Source organism: Cryptomeria japonica, chromosome 11, assembly GCF_030272615.1.
Source record: "Cryptomeria japonica chromosome 11, Sugi_1.0, whole genome shotgun sequence".
Lineage (NCBI taxonomy): Eukaryota > Viridiplantae > Streptophyta > Pinopsida > Cupressales > Cupressaceae > Cryptomeria > Cryptomeria japonica.
In genome coordinates, this window is record NC_081415.1 from 313,673,676 (window position 1) to 313,694,226 (window position 20,551).

Genomic DNA, 20,551 nt, shown 5'->3' on the forward strand with positions numbered 1-20,551 from the left:
TTAATAGGAAGTAGCTTGTGATAAGAGTGTTGTACTTTCCTTTTGTACCAATTCGAGCAATTTGGGAAACGAAGATAGTTTAGTAGGAATTGCGATCGACTCCATCGAAATGCCATCGCAAACCATGTTTGCTAACAAGTCAGCAACAGAGTTGCCCTCTCTTAGTGTGTGACTAACAGAGTAGTCCGAAAAAGTGTCGAGAAGATCCAAGGTATGCTTCAGAACATAAGATAGCTGCCAGGTCTTAGATCTTTTCGAGGTAATTGAGTTGATAATGACTAAAGAATCCTCTTCTATGTGTATATTAGAGAGGCCACACTTCCTTGCTAACACCAGACCGATAAGTAAGGCATTTGCTTCTGCCAAGTTATTCGTACCCAGAGGGATGGGTGAAGCTTGGAAAGCACGCATTTTGCCAAAATGGTCTTGTATGCAAACTCCAATTCCTGATTTCCTTGGATTTCCACAAGAAGAACCGTCAAAGTTGATCTTAAAAAAATTTGGAGCTGGGGGTGTCCATTTCATGGAGGACCTGTCTTTCACATGGACTAAAGACCAGTTCGGGGGAATCCCTATTGGCAAAATAATATTGTCACAACCCTCCTTTAACACTTTTTGATTTGATACAATTCTATTATATTTTTGGTTGAGCTATTGAAAATGATTGAGCAAATATTATAAAAGAATAAAAATGGACACACACACACACACACACACACACACACACACACACACACTTGGAGGATATAATTATTTTTATTTTTATTTTCCCACTCCCAATCATGGCACATGTTGTAGGAGGAATTAGAAGCTTCTAGAGGAATCTTCAATGCCTTGCATGTAACTCCCCCACTAGGTTTTAATCAATTTGCATGAGCCCAATATTGGAAAAGAATCTCATTTTTAATTAATTTCTCTAGATAGTGGAATTTAGGGATTTTTCCTATATATAGTATGCAAGTTTTCAAAAAAGGGAGTTGATTATGTGTTAAAGAAAATTTTCCAAGTTTCCTTGTTGTTAGTAGTAGGATCTTCTTTGGTAGACTCATTTTCGTTGTAGGTTTGCTAAGTTGTTCTTGAAGATTTTTCTCAAGTTGCAAGGAAGGATAAAAAAGGATAGCTAGAGGATTCAACATCAAGCTCTGATAAGCCAAGTTCTCTTCTTTCTCATCTCTCATTTACATATGAGAAATTTATATTATAAAAAAAAATAGCTTCTAGATCTTCTTTTATAAAAGAAAAAAGTTATTAGATTGTAAATCTTTTTCTTCTTATTTAAGGATAAATATTGATAAAAGTATTTTCATATATTGCATGCAAAAGATAACTTTATTATTTATTTCTCTTTAGAAAATAGATATCAGATCTTGCTTTTGCTTTTCCAAAAGATTTCTTTCTTTTATCTGTGCAAAAAAAAAAATCATATTCTCCCTATTTAATTTATTTTTTTTTCTTCTGAGATTAAAACTCTTCTCTGTGTGATTAAATGATATGAATCTTAACCTTTATTATTCTTCTCTCAAATTCTATTCTCTGGCTCTTCGAATGGAAATCTGAAAGAAAATCTCATTCTTTAATCTCTCTTTGTGAATGCAAAAATAAACTCTCTCCCTGTGAATGTAGAAATAAACTCTCTCCCTGTGAATGTAGAAATAAACTCTCTCTTTGTGAATGCATGAATAAACTCTCTCTCTCTCTCTCTCTGTGAATATTAATCTCCTGTATGCTGTAAAATCAATTTAAAACAATTATCTACCCCTGTGATATCTTGATTATCTATTCTATTCTTGTTCTTATTTTCATAAATACTATTTTTTATATACCTTTAAATAATTTGGAAATTTAAACCAAGTATATATATATATATATATATATATATATATATATTTCATACGAAAATGAATATATTCAATATTGCAAGTAATTTTAATATGAAAATTATGTCCTTCGAAATTTATTTTGGGTATCGGGCGATGTGCAGGGTAGTGGAGGCGGTTATTGTAACTGTCGGGGAAGTGGTACCCTCCACTTCCCCTACGGTCACTGTCGCGGCAGTGGCCGTAGGGTAGTGGAGGGGACCACGGGGTCCCCTCATCACTGCGGGCTTGCTTCCGCAGACCCGCAGTGGTGATGGGACCTGTGGGTCCCACTCCCACTTGCTCCCCTTTCTTTTTTCCATAAAAAATGCCACTATAAATTTGGACATTGTTAAACTTTTCAAAAAAAAATTCCAAATTTTAGTTTAATAAAAATTTAACTTAGGTTATTTCAAAATATATTTATTTTTAGCAATTTTCCAATTGTAAATTAAATTGTATAATTGTCCTTAGTAAAATTTATAATAATTAATTTCTTTTTAGCAATTTTCAAATTAAATTGTATTAAATTTTATAATTGGAATTTTATAAAAACTACTTAAAATTCGTTGGGTTACTTAGTTGTTATTTGGACTCATTAAAAGCAATTATTGTATATTAATATGATTTGAATCAAATATCTAAACTAATCGCTATTTTTGGAACCTATGACAACAATTAATTATTCCCATGATAGGAATCATGCATTGCTTAATCTTGCACGCAAGTTACACTATTCTCGTATCATGCAAATTACTTACACATTAATTACATTTATTGGCGTTTTCATCTCCATGCAAGTTACACATTTAATTATTAATATGCAAGTTTCATAATTGTCATTTTTACGCAAGTTATATTTCAAGTTTTGAATAATTTAGTTATGGTTTTTATTCTACGTGGTTCATCAAGTAGTTATCTCAATTAATTAAACTATACACGTTCAATTCGTAATTGTTTTCAAGTATTATGTTTTTCATAGATCTTAGTTAGAAAACTAAATAAAGGAAGATGAAAACCAAAAACCTAGTAGTGTTCGGTATATATAGTGCCTCTGGGTCACGCTTACGGGTAATGCCGTCGTGTTGAACTACTGCACTTAACGCCTAATAAAGCTACATCAACGACGTTTGTGGCATTGTCCCTATAAATTGTCAGGGAGTAATAAGGGACACTTGGAAGTTAAAATCCAAGGGGCGGGTAATCCCCCTTGGATCGATAATCTAATAAGATAATCCTTAAATGATTTTTCATCCGCTGAGTTAAACCATAGTAAACCCCCTTAAGGTTGTTTGAGTGAAATGCTTTTATGAAATTGATTTAATCTCAAAGAATTGTTGTCAATTGACAATTGGTCAAGGGTGATGCTTATGATAGGTATTAGGAGCTAGTTATTTTAGGCCACAAGCAATAGGCCATCTCGAGCCTTTGTTTAAGTGCTACCACCGTGGGTAGCAACAGCAGAGAAACTGTCTGGTACATTGACCCTAGAAAGGGTTGCGTACCCACAAATCAGTTTACATCAAACCATAGAGTAGAAAATAGAACTACATACTTTATGCCTTAGTCTTGGGACAGAGTTGTCCCTAGTACTCAGGCATTCGTGGGTGGGGTCTAGGTTGGTAAGAAAAAGGATTGAGTAGAATCCTATATTGAAAGATAAGTATAATAAAAGGAAAAAGTAATTCAATGCATACTCAGAAGGAATCTTGTATGGATTCGCTTGACTTCCCGAGGCTTTAAGCCAAATTCCAAGGCGAAATTCAAGCTTGTATTATGTTATTTAATTACTCCCAAGGACGGCGACCTTGGTGCACTCCTATTAGAAGAGTGTAGTACTTAGTGAGTGGCTCAGGACTCGAATGGTCCCGATGAGTCTAAGTCTCTGGCCAGAGCACCTCCTATCCCGATTGGATAGATGCCTACCATGTATGGGTAGATGCCTATCCCATATTGGATAGATGAAATCTTATGTCCTGTATGGATAGATGCCTAACCCGTATGGTTAAATGCTCATCCTGGATGGATGAATGCCTAATCCAAATGGATGGATACCCAGAGTATGCGATTGAATCAAACACAATGATTAAATTAAACAAAAAAAAAAAATGGTCAATTTTGTTGGGTTAATCAAGGTGGGTTCTTACAAATACCGTGCCAAGATTTTGCAATTGCCTTATCCCACCGGGTAAATGACTGGATGTCCTTGGAATTTGTAAGAGAAGAGTTTATGATTTCTACAATCGAATTTTCCAATTTGATCAAAACTTGATCGAGAGAATAGGATGTTTTTCTAAAGATTCTTTTGTTCCTTTCCCACCAGATTGCCCAAATAATGTGAGCAAGAGCACATTTCCAAATACCTGAGAAGGTTGATGTAGAGAATAAAAGAGGTCAAGAGTTAAACATATCCCACAGTGATTTCGGAAAGGGCAACATGAGTTGGAGTTTAATCGTGATGAAGAACCAACATTGGGAGGCAAAAGAGCAATGTAAAAATAAATGATCAACTGATTCTTCCTCTAAGTCACAAAATACACAATTAAAAGCTTGTGTAATGCCTAGCTTTACTAATCTCTCCATTGTTAAGATTCTTTTATTCAATGTTAGCCACGCAAAACAACCTGCCTTGGGTAAGACAATGACATTCCAATAGAAAGAGTATGCCCGACTACTTGCCTTATTACTGCAACCCTGCTGCAAGGCATTGTAACCTTCTTTGATTGAATATTGCCCTGATTTTGAAGTTGCCCAAAATAACACATCATCTCTATTAGACATGATAACTTATCTATTCAATAAAATGTTGGCCAATGAGGAAGCTTGCTAGAGGGATATTGGGAGAAGAGTAGGATCTTTCCATATTATTTTCCCTGAAAAACATTTCTATAGCAGACACATAGTCACTCAATTTTGTACCCCAATGGGCTATGGCTGTATTCATAATGTCTGCCATGTTATCCAATTGAGCAATAGGAGGATGCCCACACCATGAGTCTGTCCAGAAGTTAGCACTAAGACCATTGTTGATTTCCCATGAAATATACTTGGATATTAGATTCCTTGAATCCATCATGAAATTCCAAATAGCAAACCCCTTTGGAGGGTCTAAAAGTGTCAATACTCTTGATGGTTGAGTGTTGTCCAAATATTTAGCTTGCATAATCTGGCACCATTTGGAGACCGAGTTAGTGTACATTTTCCAAATCAGTTTCCCTCCAAAGGCCTTGTTGTGGTGCTTCAAATTGTGAAGACCCACTCCCCCTTGGGATTTTTGGCATGACATATTTTCCAGAGAGGTTAAGGGAATTTTCCTTTCATTTGTCATATTACTGTTCCATAGAAAATCTCTAACGAGTTTCTGCAATTGTTGGATGATGGATAAGGGAGCCTTGAGGACAGACATGTAATAGTTCTATATTGTTGTTAGCACTGACTTGATAAGAAGGATTCTACTTGATAGTGAAAGCCACCTTACTTTCCAAGCGGAGATTCGTGCCTGAATTCTACCAATGATAGTAGACCAATAGGATGGTTTGTTTGATCCCATAAAAAAGGAGATGCCAAGATAGGAGGATGGTAATTGGTCCATTGAGAAGCCCAAAATCTTGCATATTCTTAGTGATAAGATTGAAGGTGTGTTGAAAATGAAAATCTTAGACTTGGCAGCATTAATTTTCTGACCCGAAGCAGAAGAATAGATATTCAGTGTTTGCTTGATGAGCTTGGCTTCTTTTAGAGAAAATTTACCGAATAACAATGTGTCATCAGTGAAGAGAGAGTGAGTTACTGTTATTGAAGTACCTGGAAGGGTGACCCCAAGCCAAAGCCCTTTTGAAGATTGAAAATTGATGTATTTGCTCAAGGCATCTGCCATGAGACTGAAGAGAAAAGGTGACAGAGGGTCGCCTTGTCTTATCCCCTGTGTACCCTGAAAAAACCCTGAGGGATGACCATTTATTAGAATAGAAAAATGTGCGCTTGAGATGCAATTTTTGATCCATTTGCACCATTTGTCTAAGAAACCGAATTTTGATAATACTCTAAAAAGGAACTCCCACTTAACCCAGTCATATGCTTTCATCATATCAAGTTTGATAACAAAATTTTCTTGTTGGCTCTCATGGACAGAGTGTAAAACCTCATGCGTTACTAGGGCTCCTTCCATAGTCTCCCTACCCGGGACAAAACCCCCTTGTTCTTGTGAGATGATCTTAGGTATGAGGAAGTGCATTCTAAGGTAAATGGCCTTAGTTACAATCTTATATATCGTGTTACAAAGAGAAATGGGTCTGAACTCTATGAATGAATAAGGGGAAGGGGTTTTTGGGATAAGAACAATATTTTTTGCATTAAAACCTTTCAGCATAGCTCCCCTTTTCCTAGATTCTTTCATTATATCTAAGAGGTCAAAACCAATCACATCCCAACACTTTTGAAAGAAGAGGCCGGTGAACCCATCCGGACCTGGGGCTTTATCTAGGGAAAGGGAAAAAACCACTTTGTGGACTTCCTCCAAAGTGAAGGGGGCCAGAAGAGCTCTGTTATCCTGGTCGAAGATTAGAGGTGGAATGGATTGTAGTAGAAGCTCAGCATTGTCCTTCCAAAAAGGATCTAAATTAGAATGTGGTGGGGCTAGGAGATTCTTAAAAAACTTTACTCCTTGATCTTGGATATTTGCTAAATTTTTAATCAATTCCCCTGAGTTCTCATGCTTGATTGAGAATATAACATTAGACGCTTTTCTTTGTTTTGTGGAAGCATGAAAGAATTTTGTGTTCTTATCTCCCTATTGCAGCCAAAGCTCTCTTGATTTCTGTCTCCAGTACTCTTCTTCTCTCTTACTGATCTCTTCCCATTCACTTTGAAGGCCCTTTTGTGTAGAGTGCAGGAGTTGATCCAAACCCTTGGAAATTATGTTTTGGTTAACTTCTTCCAGTTGTTGGGCGATGATTTTTTTTTGAGCAAAAACATTCTTAAAAATCTTTATGTTCCATTCCTTAGCCTGGATCTTAATAAACTGAATTTTCTTAAAAAATTGGAACATCTTCGTTCCACTACATGTAGGGGCAGATACCCACCATTGTCTTAATAAAGCCTGAAAATGTGGGTGTCTAAACCACATGCACTCAAACTTGAAGGAGGAGCCATAAACTGGCATGGTGTTTTTGTCATTCTAGGATAATTTGGACTAGAAAGTGATCTGATTCAAAAATGGGGAGAATGTCTGAATGATAACTGACCTGATTAAGGCACCATTCCAAAGGAATGAAAAACCCGTCGAGTCTCTCTGCAATCTGAAGGAAGCTTGATCTCCTGTTAGTCCAAGTAAAGAGACCATTATTGGGGATCACATCCAATAAGTTGTTTTCAATGGTGAAATTTAGAAAATCCTGCATAGATCGTGGGGGTGGGTAGATTCCTCGTTTTTCCTTATGAGACAAGATTGCATTAAAGTCTCCTCCAATGATGAAATTATGTGCTTCCTCTTGTTGGAGTAACAAAGTCAGCTTGTCCCATAGGCCTTTCTTTTCCAAAGTGGGAATGGGGCCATAAATATTAAATATTGTAAAGGTCATGTCATAGCATACTACTTTCAACATTTGTCAGTTAAGATCTTGATCTAATAAGTGAACTTGAACTTTTTTAGGATTTCATAATGTAAGCAATCCGCCCGAGGCCCCAACACCTTGCTTGTGGGCCGATCCAAATTGTGTCCATTTAGCCACTGTTTTGTGATACATTTAACTGTGCAACTATTATTGTGAGTTAAATATATTATTTAAAGAAAAATATGAAAAATATACAAAGGGACATTACAAATAGTATCAAAGATTTGTTCCTACTAATCTATAGGATAAATCTAACATTTTGGATGCCTTCTATTCAAAGAAATTTGAAGGTATATGAAAGGAAGAGAACATGGATTCTATTCAAGAGTTACTATGCAAACTTGAGGCCCCCAAAATTATTGACAAGTGTTTATGGTGAAAAGTGGATAATGGAAACAACAATATTGAAAGACTAAATGCATTCAACCACAAAACCCTAGCCTAACAACAACAAAGATCCACCATAACATATGAAGATTACCTCAGACAATGCAAATCAACAAAATTAAAAATATTATACCATCACATGTCTACTAGGGTTTGAATCTCCATTCTTCCTATCTCCATTGATCTTTTTTGATATATTTGCTCTCAAATTTTATGTGTGCACAAGAGCTCAACAAAGAACGAAAATGTGGTTGATAGCTTGATCGCATAGGGCTTGGTTGCATAAGATTGATTAGACAATTAGAATGATTAGGAGTGCTTAGGAGATTAGATAATTAGGGTTGATAATGAAGGAAGCATCCTCTAATATAGAAGACATTGTAGGAAATGGAGGGATAAGATTAAGAGGTGTAAAAGATAGATGGTTGGCTAGGATTAAAGGGTAGGTAGAAGAAATAAGAAAATAATGAGAGGGTAGGTAGTGTAGGAATTAAGAGTTGAATGACATGTGTCATGGGTAGAAAAGGCTAATGAATTAATTAAATAAATAAAGATTTATTTAATTAAAAGAGGAAATGGGATCAATTAAATAAATAAAAAATATTTATTTAATTTAGGAAAAAGATAATTTAAATAAATAAAAGTATTTATTTAAATGAGAAAAGGCTTAGAAGAGATAAATGGATTAATTATATAAATACAAATTTATTTAATTAATAGAAGACTTAGGATAAAATAATTAAATAAATATAGATATTTATTTAATTAGATAGGATAATTTTAGGTGTCTACAACAAGTATTAATTATTTCCACAATATTTAAAAGATTGTATTCCATTTGATGAGTATTTGGAGGCATTAGGGTACCAGTACCCTGATAAAAGAGACCTATATGAATACACAAGGAGATCAAAAAAGGAAGAAGATTTGATATTGGGTATTAAATGTGTGTCAATGATTGTAGACCATACCTATGGAACATCCACCCAATTTTTTGTAAGGATGTAATTTGAATCATGTAATCATTATTTGTAGTGTATAAAAATAATTAGACCATGTGATGATGATGTGCAATATATTATCTATGCATTACATGAAGAATAATTTGTCTAAGATTGACCCCTATGAGGAGGAATTAGAAATTTATCAAGAAAAGTCCATGATGATACACACTCACTATATGACGGTCGAACAAGAAACATTTAAACTGTTTGTTTTCAAGATCAATGCACTCATTGATAGTTTAGTTTGCACTCATGGGAAGGAAAATTTGGATTTGCACATAATGAGTCTAGGAGAGATCAATATGGACATTGAATGATAATGGACACATTCACTAAGTTGTCATCTCACTACACATAAATACAAAATATAGATAGTCACCATAAGGAGCTTGGTGCTTAATAAAGTGAAATATATGACCTATAATAAAGGACACTAATCTATTTACTCAAATCCAAAATTGGATTTGCACAAAATAGTGGGATCTTGGCATTCACAACACTCCCACAATTCATCATGATAGAGGATGCAACATTTTAGTATCATTTTGGACATCAACAATGAAAATCAAAAGTATGTATTTATTACCTAGAATTTTGGGTGAAAATGAAATGAGAGAACAAAAGATCATGGCAACATATGATCAAGCTTATCTATCTCTATCGAGGAGAATACATGTGCTCTTATAGGTATTTCTCAGTGGTAGTTGAAAGACATACACAAGGTAAGGTCAGATATATAAATGTACAAAACTTGTATAGTATTTGAGTGAAGTATCTAGTATATTCTTTCATAAAATAATCTAACACTAGAGAGAGGATGGCACATGAGAATGAATTTTATTACAAGAAAGAAGTAACTTGGAATAGCTCCCTAGATGCTATGGGAAATGACAATGATACATAATTTCCCATATTATTACTATGGTATTCATTGGATGAAACCTTTGTAACATCAACCTAAAATACTCACACTAGTGCAAGTAAGCTCATACATAAGAGGGAAATGATTAATTGGATTATAATAAGAATATATTCCTACCACCTATTTATGAAGGAACTCTATTAGAGTCTATCAAACCTTTTTTTATCATTGGTAATGAAGAACATGAATTCATACTATTAAAACTCAAGGTGATCATTTTGAAGAGAAATATTTAGAATTGGAGAATACAAATATGAGATAAATAAAAAGTAATGAATTTTGTGATTGGCAACCCATGGATCTTGAGTTGACAAATGAAATACGAGAAGAATTTTGGGATATTTCTAGAAACGCTTTGATTGGACTAGTTATAGAATGTGGAAATATTGTAAGTGAACCAAAAAGAAACAAAATCATTTCAAAAAATAACATTGCATTTAAGGTCATAGATGTGTCTCACTTCTAATTCTCATCTTAATATATGGAAAGCTTATTTTTCTACTTTGAGAGAAAGAGATATGCATGGAACTATGTGAAGGTTAGGCCGCATGGAACTATGTGAAGGTTAGGCCAACCAAATCAATTATTTGTAGATGTAGTTGGTACCAAAAAGAAAATCAATCTTTAGATAGATGCCTTATTTACTTGGTTTCAAACTATACTATTGCAAGATGTAATTTTTCTTCTTGTTTCCGATGAAGAGAGAATTTTTTCTTAAATTACAAACCTTGTAAATTTCCAACTTTTGGTTATGTTGTTGAGAGTTATTGGGAAATACAAGTTTGTAAACTAGAAGAATACTGGAGAATAAATTGTCATGCTTTCAATGATGGTCTTAACCCAATTATCATTTGAGTTGAAGCAAGTATACTAACAACTACTCTCTAGAGACATCATTCTAGTATAGAGTCAGGCATAACCAGGAAAATGAAACCTTTAGTAGGTGTTGAGTTTTCTATTCCTACTTATATCAAAGTGTCATAGAAGAAGCTAATTACATTAGAAGAGAAGCATTACCTAGGAATGAAAAATCTAAAAGGTTGATTAGTGATTGCTTGAGGACAAGCAATCTAAGGCAGGGTAGATTTTCATACCCCCACCTAAATTTAAATATCCCTAATTGAATAATATATCCATCAAGATTAATAAATTATTGCAAGATGATGTAAGATAATAGTTAAAAGGACATTAATCCATAATTAACTTTATTATAATGAATTAATTCTGTAACAACAACAATATCCTTCTAATATAAAAGAAATAATACTCACCAAATTCATTTGTTGTCATGTTTGGCTAGATTCTTCTTTCTATGTCTTCTCATGTCTTTGTAAAAATGTGAGCTATGAGATTTTGGTTGGTGATCCAAGTGAGGTTATATTGTTATGCTCTGGACTTGAATGATTTGAATTACTACCTTCTCCATTAGTTCATGCAAGACTAAGGGGACCGATTGTATTGTTTATATTTTGAAGCATTTGAACAAGCACTTGTGTAGTTTGTTCATGTCTTTGCATATAAGCCCTCCATTTATTCTCTTGTTCTTCCTCTCTGTAGGAATCTTATTGCATCTAATTTATTTGATAGCCTCTTGTAATGCCACCTCTAGTCTTTTCTCTCCACTACATAAACTAGATTTAGATCCATAGGCTAGTAGGACTACTTCTCTAATACCATTTGTAATGCATTGTTATAGGATTTCCTTATTTTTTCTTTAAATAAATACCCAATACTTACAATAGAGCTTGCATTATTAATTACAAATATTAGTTTATAATTTTAATATGTATTTTATATTCAGAATTTATAATATTATTTTTTAAGTACAAAAAGTCTTGATTTCTTCATCTAGTTAGTGGATGAAAACCCCTAAATTTAGAAATAATAGTTCAATAAATTTGTACTTATAAAATTATCTATGAGGGCTTTCATCCTCAAGATTGTTGAATCATTGATTCATATTCCATGAATGAAATATAAAATAGTTATGTTTTCTCTTAATTTTTCTTTCTTTTCCTTGATTTATCTTCTTATATACCCCTTTTACTCCAATAGTCATAACCCTTTGGATGCCTCTTAGTTTTTAGTTAATTATTATTTATTTTTTCTTCGAAGGAAATTATTGTTTTTAAACAGTAAACAATTACTTCATTATAACTACTAATTATGGATCTCTATCCTCTTAACTATTGCCTAACATCATCTTGAATTTATTTATTAATATTGATGGCCATATTATTAAATTGGGGATGTCTTAATTTAGAGGGGGGAATGGGGAGCATGAAAATTTGTGTAAAATCTACATGCATAAACTAATCATAATGGCTAAAAGTATGTATTAAAAGATTGGGATCTATTCAAAGGTGCATGCTTGTGTGCATCCAAGGCATTAATACATGAAAACCTTATCATGTTTGCATTGAGATGATAGTGGCACAACTAAGTGAAGAATATTTTTTATACATGATTATAGATATGTGAAGATTTGTGCAATAATGTAAATTTTTTCATTATTAAAAGGAAGAATATGGAACATAGTGTTATACTAGCCCTCACTAGTTACTGAGAGGCCATGGAGCATTTTAGCATAGATTTAATTCTTGTATTACAAAGAACACGTCGTGGCCATAACTCCATTTTTGTTGTGGTCAAAAGGTTCTTTAAGATGGCACACTTCATAACATGCAAGTAAACTATTAGTTGGAAACATGTGGCAAGCTTGTTCTTCATGTAGATCTTCAGCTTGCAAAAAATTCTCCTCACCGTTATACAATATGAAGACATTGAATTTGTAGTACATTTCTAGAAGACACTATGGAAGAGGCTAAAAACCTACTTGTAATTCAATTAGGTAAACTAGCCACAAAAAATAGAAAATAGAGGTGGTCAATATGATCTTTGGAAGCTTATTGTGAGGTTTTGTGGGAGAAAAATAAAGGATATTGGGACATTCTCTTGGTAGAAGAAGAGTTGTAAATATATTTTTTATGATAGAAGAATTAGGATTAATTCATTCTAGACAGTCTAGGGTAGAATCCAAGAGGATTCATGGAGTTGTGTGACATACCATGCAAGAAAAGGTAGAGTGCATAAGTGGAAAACTTCATTCACATGATACATGAATGGAATTCATTAATAGGTGTGTAAACAACAAGAGAAGTACAAAGTACAATGCAAGGTATATATAGACAAGAGAAGGCAAGTAGAATTTCATTTCATGTTAGCAATTTGAAGTTAACACACTTGCACAAGCAAAGGTTCTCAAATAAAACATAGAAATTTGAATATAGAAGAATATAGGATAATATAAAATCTTGCACACATTTGATAAAAACAAAGAGAAGTAGAAATTCAAGAAGTGAGAAGGGAGTCAGAATTTCAAGTTATCAACTTCATGCCAAGACACTTGTACAAAGAGAGGTTTCTAAAGGGAAGATATAAAAAGTTAAGGTGGATGAAGATAATATAATAGAAAATATTACACATGTTTGATCAAAATATAGATGGAATAGAGATCTTAGATAGGATTCACATATCAAATTCATCTTTAATGTTGCAAACCCATACCCTTATGAGGAGGGACAACTTGTTAAAATGAGTGAAGAAACACCCAAAGGAAATAATACTTGAGGCAAGGGATACTAAAGATGGCATTCAAGAGGATAAGTAGGTGTTGGAAACCAAAATAATTAAAAAATATTCAAAGGAGAATAAGAAGTTCTTGATAAACTAAATGGTTCAAAAAGTTTGTGGTGTGAAATGGTTGAATACATCATAATTTTCCAAGCATGAAAGGATAATAGAAGAATGATGTACAACCACACATGAGAAGGATCTCATGGTATACTCTTTTGTACCAATGGAGTGTGATATAACAAAATCTATGTGTAGAGGTGAAAAAATACAGTTTTGAAACTTTAGTCTACAAGTTAGAGGATGCGTGATAGATGGTAAACAAGCAATACCCACATGCTAGCAAGAAATAAGTTAGATGATTTTGATAACATAGTTTGAGTAGAGAACTATAAGTGAGGGATCCATATGGTGATAAATAATATAGTTGGTGATTGGACTACATGTCAAAACAATTAGTGTACATGGAGATGGATCATCTAATTAGCATCAACTATTAGATTTTTCTTAGATTAGGAGTACATATTATATTTTTTATGCATTTAATTAAGTTAATACATCTGAAAGTTGGTGTATGTTGCATTGATGAAAACTAGTACAATTTGACCATCAAAATCTTATAATAAAATTTTACAATTACTTAAGAAATGTAAATAGTAGGGATCTTTAGTTGTCAAACTTGATAGTTTGCATGTGTAAGGCTTGAGCATATCTTATTCTATAAACTTGATTTGATAATAATAAAATCCAATATTTTTGCCATCTCTTTTGGGCACCCCCTCCTTGCAAGTGATATATTTATTACTATCCTTTGTGTCATGTAATAAGATATTTCTTAACTAGAAACTTTCTTTATAACTACATTGTATACCTTATTTCAAATTTGTTAAAGCAATCAACCCAAAATTCCTTATAATAAAAACTATCTTGTCACTTTTTTCCTAGTATTTCCTCCATAATTCCCTTACAAACATATGACAACCTTCCATCAAATAATTTCAAGTTAAAAGTAGATAAATTATTTCCCACATATGATGCACTTATTAATTTATTATTCAATTATGCATTAATCTAGCAACTATAAGTACAAAATAAGCTCTCTATAGAGAAACCTAAAAGAAAGACCTTGTTGCTCATGTATCTAGGAAGCATTTGCAATGCTAATTTAAAACCAAATTTATGAATATAAATGAAAGTGGATAATTTGATGAATAATTTTTTTCATTCTTCAATAATATTTTTGGCTTCTTGTGAGATAATTTGAGAAAATTTATACTCCATTTTCTTGATTAAATCAAGTCAAAAAGCATCCTTAATTATTTTGAAATGAGTAAATACTTATTTATACTATAATTGGAAATGAAATATACAAATTTGATTACTTGAACATGAATCACCTTCCTAATGGAATCCAAGGATTATTCTTTCAAATATTTTGTATCTATCACTTCATGCATATATTTGTGTAGGAAATTACTTATCAAATTTCCTAGATAAAGTTACCCTCTATAGGCATATCAAATTTATTCTGTAAAATATCCAAATATTGAATGTTCAAGCTTATTAATGACTAATTAAATTGTATCCCATAATTTTATCATATTTCCTAACAAATCTTTAATTTCTACCTTTTGAGTCTTGGAATTTTTAAAAAAAATTTCCTTCCCACAACTACCATAAACCCATTTTTTGACCCTAATATATTCTACTAATTTGTATAACATTTTATATTTGTTCAAATGACCTCTTAAAAAGGGAGTAAGTCAATAGACTCTTTCATAAAGTTTTTATTTATCCTAAAGCTTCACTTGGTTGTCAAAGTCTTAATTTCTCTTGCCTCTAGTTGGTACCATTTTATCACTATGAACCAAGATGGGAAAAGGTTTTTATTTTTATTTTTTACTTTTTTGAAAAAACCACATTCCCACAATATCTTCTTTATTGGCTTGGTCCTAGAGATCAAGCCTTTAGAGGTCAACATGATCAAATTCCATATCCTAGATATTAGGGTAAGCATTTCACATGTATCTTGAGACTCAAATTCTTGATATTGATATTTCATTGTAGTGGTCAACAAAGATATTGATTACTATTTTTCATTTGAAAAGAAAAAATAGGAATGATAAAAAATTGTATTTAGAATCCTTTGCATTCTCATGCTAGCCTAAAATAGGAGAAAAAATATTGTTCACACATAAAACTTAACTATTTCATTTCCAAAAGATATTATTTTGTAAACATCTTTCCTTGAGATCCATGTGCCACAAAAATCCTATGATGCTAAAAACTCTAGCACTTTTCTAAACAATTTGTTTTACATTGAAAATTCATCCACCTATAAATTACTTGGAAAAATCGAGTAGGGATTTATGTTTGAAATTATGGATTGAGCCATCAAATATGAATGAGAGAGAAATGTGTTAGGACATGGTTTTAAACTGTTTTATCCTTTTGGAAAAATAACAATGTGCCCTTGTTTTTTTGGTATGTGAATGGAGGTACTGCATGTAACACATGTTAGAGACCTGTTACAAGGTCAAGTAATAAGGAGAAATGGGGTGTAAAGCATGCCTCTTTTGACTTTGCTAGATGGTGAGAAAACAATATATGTTACATGCTTTGGGGAAGTTGGAACAAGGAGAAAAGAGGAAGGTATAGTGCATCAAGCATGTTAGGTATGCTTAGTACATCCTTTCAATCATTTTTCTAAAATTTGATCATAATAAATGATCGATCCGCTTTAGAAATTTATTCATACTATCTCACTCTTGAACATTTTCAAGAAACAATAAGACCTCTAAAATGATGATTTATAAAACAAATAAGTGTTAATGGAACAATATTTTTTATGAGAATTACTAATTATAAACAATAAGATACATTTTGATGATGAAATATTATCTATATTATTAAAGATATAACAAGATTTTGATTTTACTTTTATTAAAAAATGTATATAATTTCAAATGCTGTCACTCCTACTTAATCTCATGGAATAATAGGTATCAAAATAAATCTGGAAGATAATCTCATGGAATAATAGGTATCAAAATAAATCTGGAAGATAATGTTAAAATGTTTGACCCTCCTGGTTGAAATGTTCTTTTTATACTTTCAAATGCTAGTGTTTCATTGTTAGTATTATGAAGTGATGCTAGGCTAGAGTCAACATGTTCTTTAAGAAACATACTTCATGCTGTCCAACCTTTTTATGGACCAGAGACCTAAATATTATGCAGATTCAATGCATGTGTGAAAATAGGAAAACTTAAGATTCAATGCATATGCGAAAATAGTAAAACCTAGTGCAAGGAGTTAAACAACATATAGACATATAGACAAGAATGATTCTAAAAAATATATAAAAGTATAATATATTAAAAAACCAGTTATTTATTTCTGTAGATAGTTTTATAGTGGGCGGAGTTTGATGCGTGCAAGCAGTTTCAAACTGCATAATTATGGCTACTCTAATGGAGTAGATTCTATCGGCAAGTCGTATGGAATATATATTGCTTCTATAACTATTCTTGAGCTGTTGCAGTATTTTGTAAAGTTTAGGATGGCCAGGTAAACTAAAAGAAGAGTGTGAAGTAGAGATAAAAAACAGCATTCATAGGTTGACATTCTTCAAGTTTAGAGTGCATTATTTAACTTGAATCTATTCAATACAATGCAAGCAGTTCATAGAACAATAAGTGAAGCCAGTCATACGTTGTTTAAAAGTTTATAGTTGTTTAAATTGATAAATCTATTGAAAACAGTACAAGCATTTCACAGCTTAGAATATGTTGTAGTGAAGCAAGCCATACGTACCGTAGGCAATTAGCTGTGGTGGTTTTGATGGATCTTCTTCTCGTCCTTGAGAGATCCTTGCACAGCTTCGAAATCTGGATTAGGCCATGGCAACAGACGGCCATCTAAAATTCCTTGCCTGTAAGTACTCCTTGCAGCGGTAACCATGGATGGTTGGTCCACTGAATGGTTGGTCTGTGTGTAAAAGGCCATGATGTTGTTATAAGGATTGGACTGAAGGGTTTCCCTGCCAGAAAGAACTGGCCATGAAAAGTTGATAGGTACCAAGTGCTGCTCCTCCACATTAAAGGAAGCCTTATTCTGCTGCTGCAGCACAGTTGGGTTGGAAGTAAAGTGGGAGGAAACTGAAAGATGATCGGTGTGATGCTTGTGGTCCTGGCATGTGAAAATGGCAGCATTGACAAAAGCTGGAGGATAAGGCTGGTGAGAAGTATGCCCTGTTGGGTCATGGAATAGATGATGATCAGGACCATGAGGATGATAAGGCTGTACTGATAACCCTGCACAAGGGCGTTTACTGTTATGATTGCTCTCACGGGCTTCCAATGCAATGTCACCCACGCTGTTCAACAGACCAGTAAATGTATCACGCGCACCCGCCCCATCATTGTCTCCAGGGCTGTAAATAGCTGCAGGATTGGCACAAGGTTGAAAATTGGTCTTTGCTCTTTCTCTGGCCCGTGCCCTAGCCTTCACACGCCATTCTGAGCGAGATAAGGATGTAACCCCAGGTCCTTCTCCTTCTTCTCCTCCAGAATTGCTATTAGTACTGGTACTGCTCTTCCCAAGGGCAGAGGCTGAGGCAGAGTCTGCTGCCTGCTGCCTCATCATCATCATCTTCAGCATCTCACAATGTCCTTGCTGCCCTTCTCGGCTTGACTGTGATGTAGACATTCCTAGGGTAGATGGGGTTTCTGTGAAGGCAATACCCAGACCGCCGCCCTGCTCAGTATTTAGGTCATTGGGGAAAGTGCCCACCAGCTGGGGAAGATCATTGATGGCTGGGGCAGCAGCCTTTAGTAACCACTCGACAGCTTTACTTGGTTGATCAAGCGCAAGCCTGTCCTGCAGATCGTAGAATTGAATTGCTGTGGAGACTGAAAGCCTTACTCTTCTATCTCGCAGGCCCTTTGCAGTCAGCACTTTACTGTGACGATCCTTCCCACCCGATGAACGAGAGACTCGTACGATTCTGGAATCAGGACTCATCCCCATCCCCCATCTCCATTCATGACTTGTCCCTCCACCAGACCTCCACCTCAGCCCCCCAACTACCTCCTCATCTTCCTCCACTTCAGCCATCTTGCGCTTCCGCGTCTTAAACCCATCACCACCACTATTTTTATTATCATCATTCATCTTGTGACTGTCATTGGCCTTCCTTTCCCTCCAAATACCCAGCTGCCAGATCTGATTGGATCAAAAAGTTGTGTTTTGAATGAAAAAAGATTTTATTGATGCCCACAAGACCAGCAGTCTAGAAGCAGTGGAAAAGGAACAGATTGAATGATGAAAGATTTTAATGATACCCACAAGATGAAACAGCCCTAAACTATCTTCGGAATCCTTTTGATGCGGAATCTCCTACTGTACTATGTCTGGAACTGTTTTTGTTGGGTACCAATTTTTAAAACATCAAACATTTCGCTCTTCTTTGGGATTTGAGCAGCCTTGATATAGCTGGAACTGTTTTGTTGGGTACTACTATCCTCCTATTCCTCATCCACATTTAGCCCGTGTACAGGGGAAATCAACTTGAAGTTTGAGCCTCTCATCTTCTGAACGCCGCTGTACTACCTTCAATACTGACAAGAGCCGTATTCATTCACTAATCTAATTGTTAATGGCAACTGATGGCAACACCACCCATATGGGCGCTTAATTGATCCTCATCCAAAGAACCACCACCCTGTCTTTGGGTAATCTATAGATGCCACTGACACTGGGCACTGGGCACTGGGTAGTCACTGCCCACTGGCCTCTGACAAAGGTCAAGATCAGAGAAACCCTGCAGTTACACTCACAATCAATCAATTACTACCCTTCTTCCTCTCTGCATTCCCCAATTACACATGCCTTAAAAGATTGTTATGACATGCCTTACAGTATTGTTATGACACACATTTCATGTTCAACCAACCCACCATTAATTTTCCTTTCTCTCATTCTGAGATTCCATATTGCGAGACAGCAGGCAGCAGCATAGTACTCGACTTATTTGCTTTCCCGATCTGATACCTGCTATAAACCCAATACTTTCAATACCTATATCCACACAAGAATTACCTATACGGTCACCCTAATGTTTTTCCTGTCAGCCCGCTGTTTATCTGACTAAGTGCTAAGCAGTCTCAATCAGCCACCTACTTACGGGCTGTTATTCGTACGCCATCTCCAACCTGTATTACAAAAGCATGGAATTTGTTAGTAGACACGAGGTTTTCGCAGTCCATGGAATTGAGCAAGAGCTTTCTATAAAAGAGATCTGCTAATTTTGTATGGACATTTCTTATCTAGTCAGCTCATGCCATGATGGATGGATCATGGAGTATGGTCTGGAATGTTTTGTATCCAGATCATTCTCTTATCTAATCAGCTCTATCAATCTCTGGATCATAAATATGATCAGAAGCATGTGTGAAAAGATTGTTTTCATGATCAAATCCGAAACTATCAAGCTAATCAAAACTGGTATTTATTCAACTTTATTATAAAAGGAAACTCATGCATATCTACTAGATGTAAGGAACCCATACACCCACAAGCTCAGTTCCAAGATAACTTACAAGCATTCTGTAATCTACATACAGACTACAAGCTCAAGCTGACTTTGGCTCTCTCCTGTATAGATAAATGGCTGAGAGACTGCTTCAAATAAATTAAAAACACTCAAAAACTTGTGCTGTGTATTCCCAGGAATGGTAAAGATGCGTGCAAAAGTGGGTTATTCCTTATAGCACAATGCTTTTCCCCAGATTTGCTGTCTGACCATAACCCAAGTTAGAAAGTAGAGCTTTTCTCCCAGTGAGTCATGTTCTCGTTAGTTAGAATGAGGTATAGTTTGGAGTTTACTCAACGTGGAAGTGGGATTGGAAGAGCATCCATCAATCCATCCGTTGCAATCCAGAGAGAGTCAGTAGAAAGCAAACAAAACAAGGAAAATGGTAACCCTAACCCTAAACTGTAAGGTGGGCGCCTACTTTTGTCAATGCATGAGCATGACTTTTGGAAGAAGAATAAACTTAAAGTGAAATCCCATGGCTTAGCGTTGGGAGCGGGCCAGAGGGAGAGTGATATTTGTGCTTTTAATGCTGTTTGTGC

At 34.6% G+C, this 20,551-nt stretch overlaps 1 protein-coding gene across 1 annotated transcript in view; it reads right to left on the bottom strand.

The window, feature by feature from the left end:
* LOC131065043 (transcription factor TCP2) overlaps nt 1-20,339 on the bottom strand; it is a 32,194-nt gene extending 11,855 nt beyond the window's left edge. Inside the window, exons 1-2 of the mRNA XM_057999413.2 lie at nt 20,017-20,339; nt 17,231-19,629 (exon numbers count right to left, since the gene is read on the bottom strand). Coding sequence (XP_057855396.1) covers nt 17,240-18,589 — 1,350 coding nt within the window. The 5' untranslated portion in view covers nt 18,590-19,629; nt 20,017-20,339 and the 3' untranslated portion in view covers nt 17,231-17,239. The remainder of the gene's footprint in view (nt 1-17,230; nt 19,630-20,016) is intronic.
* Between the last annotated feature and the right edge of the window lie 212 nt (nt 20,340-20,551).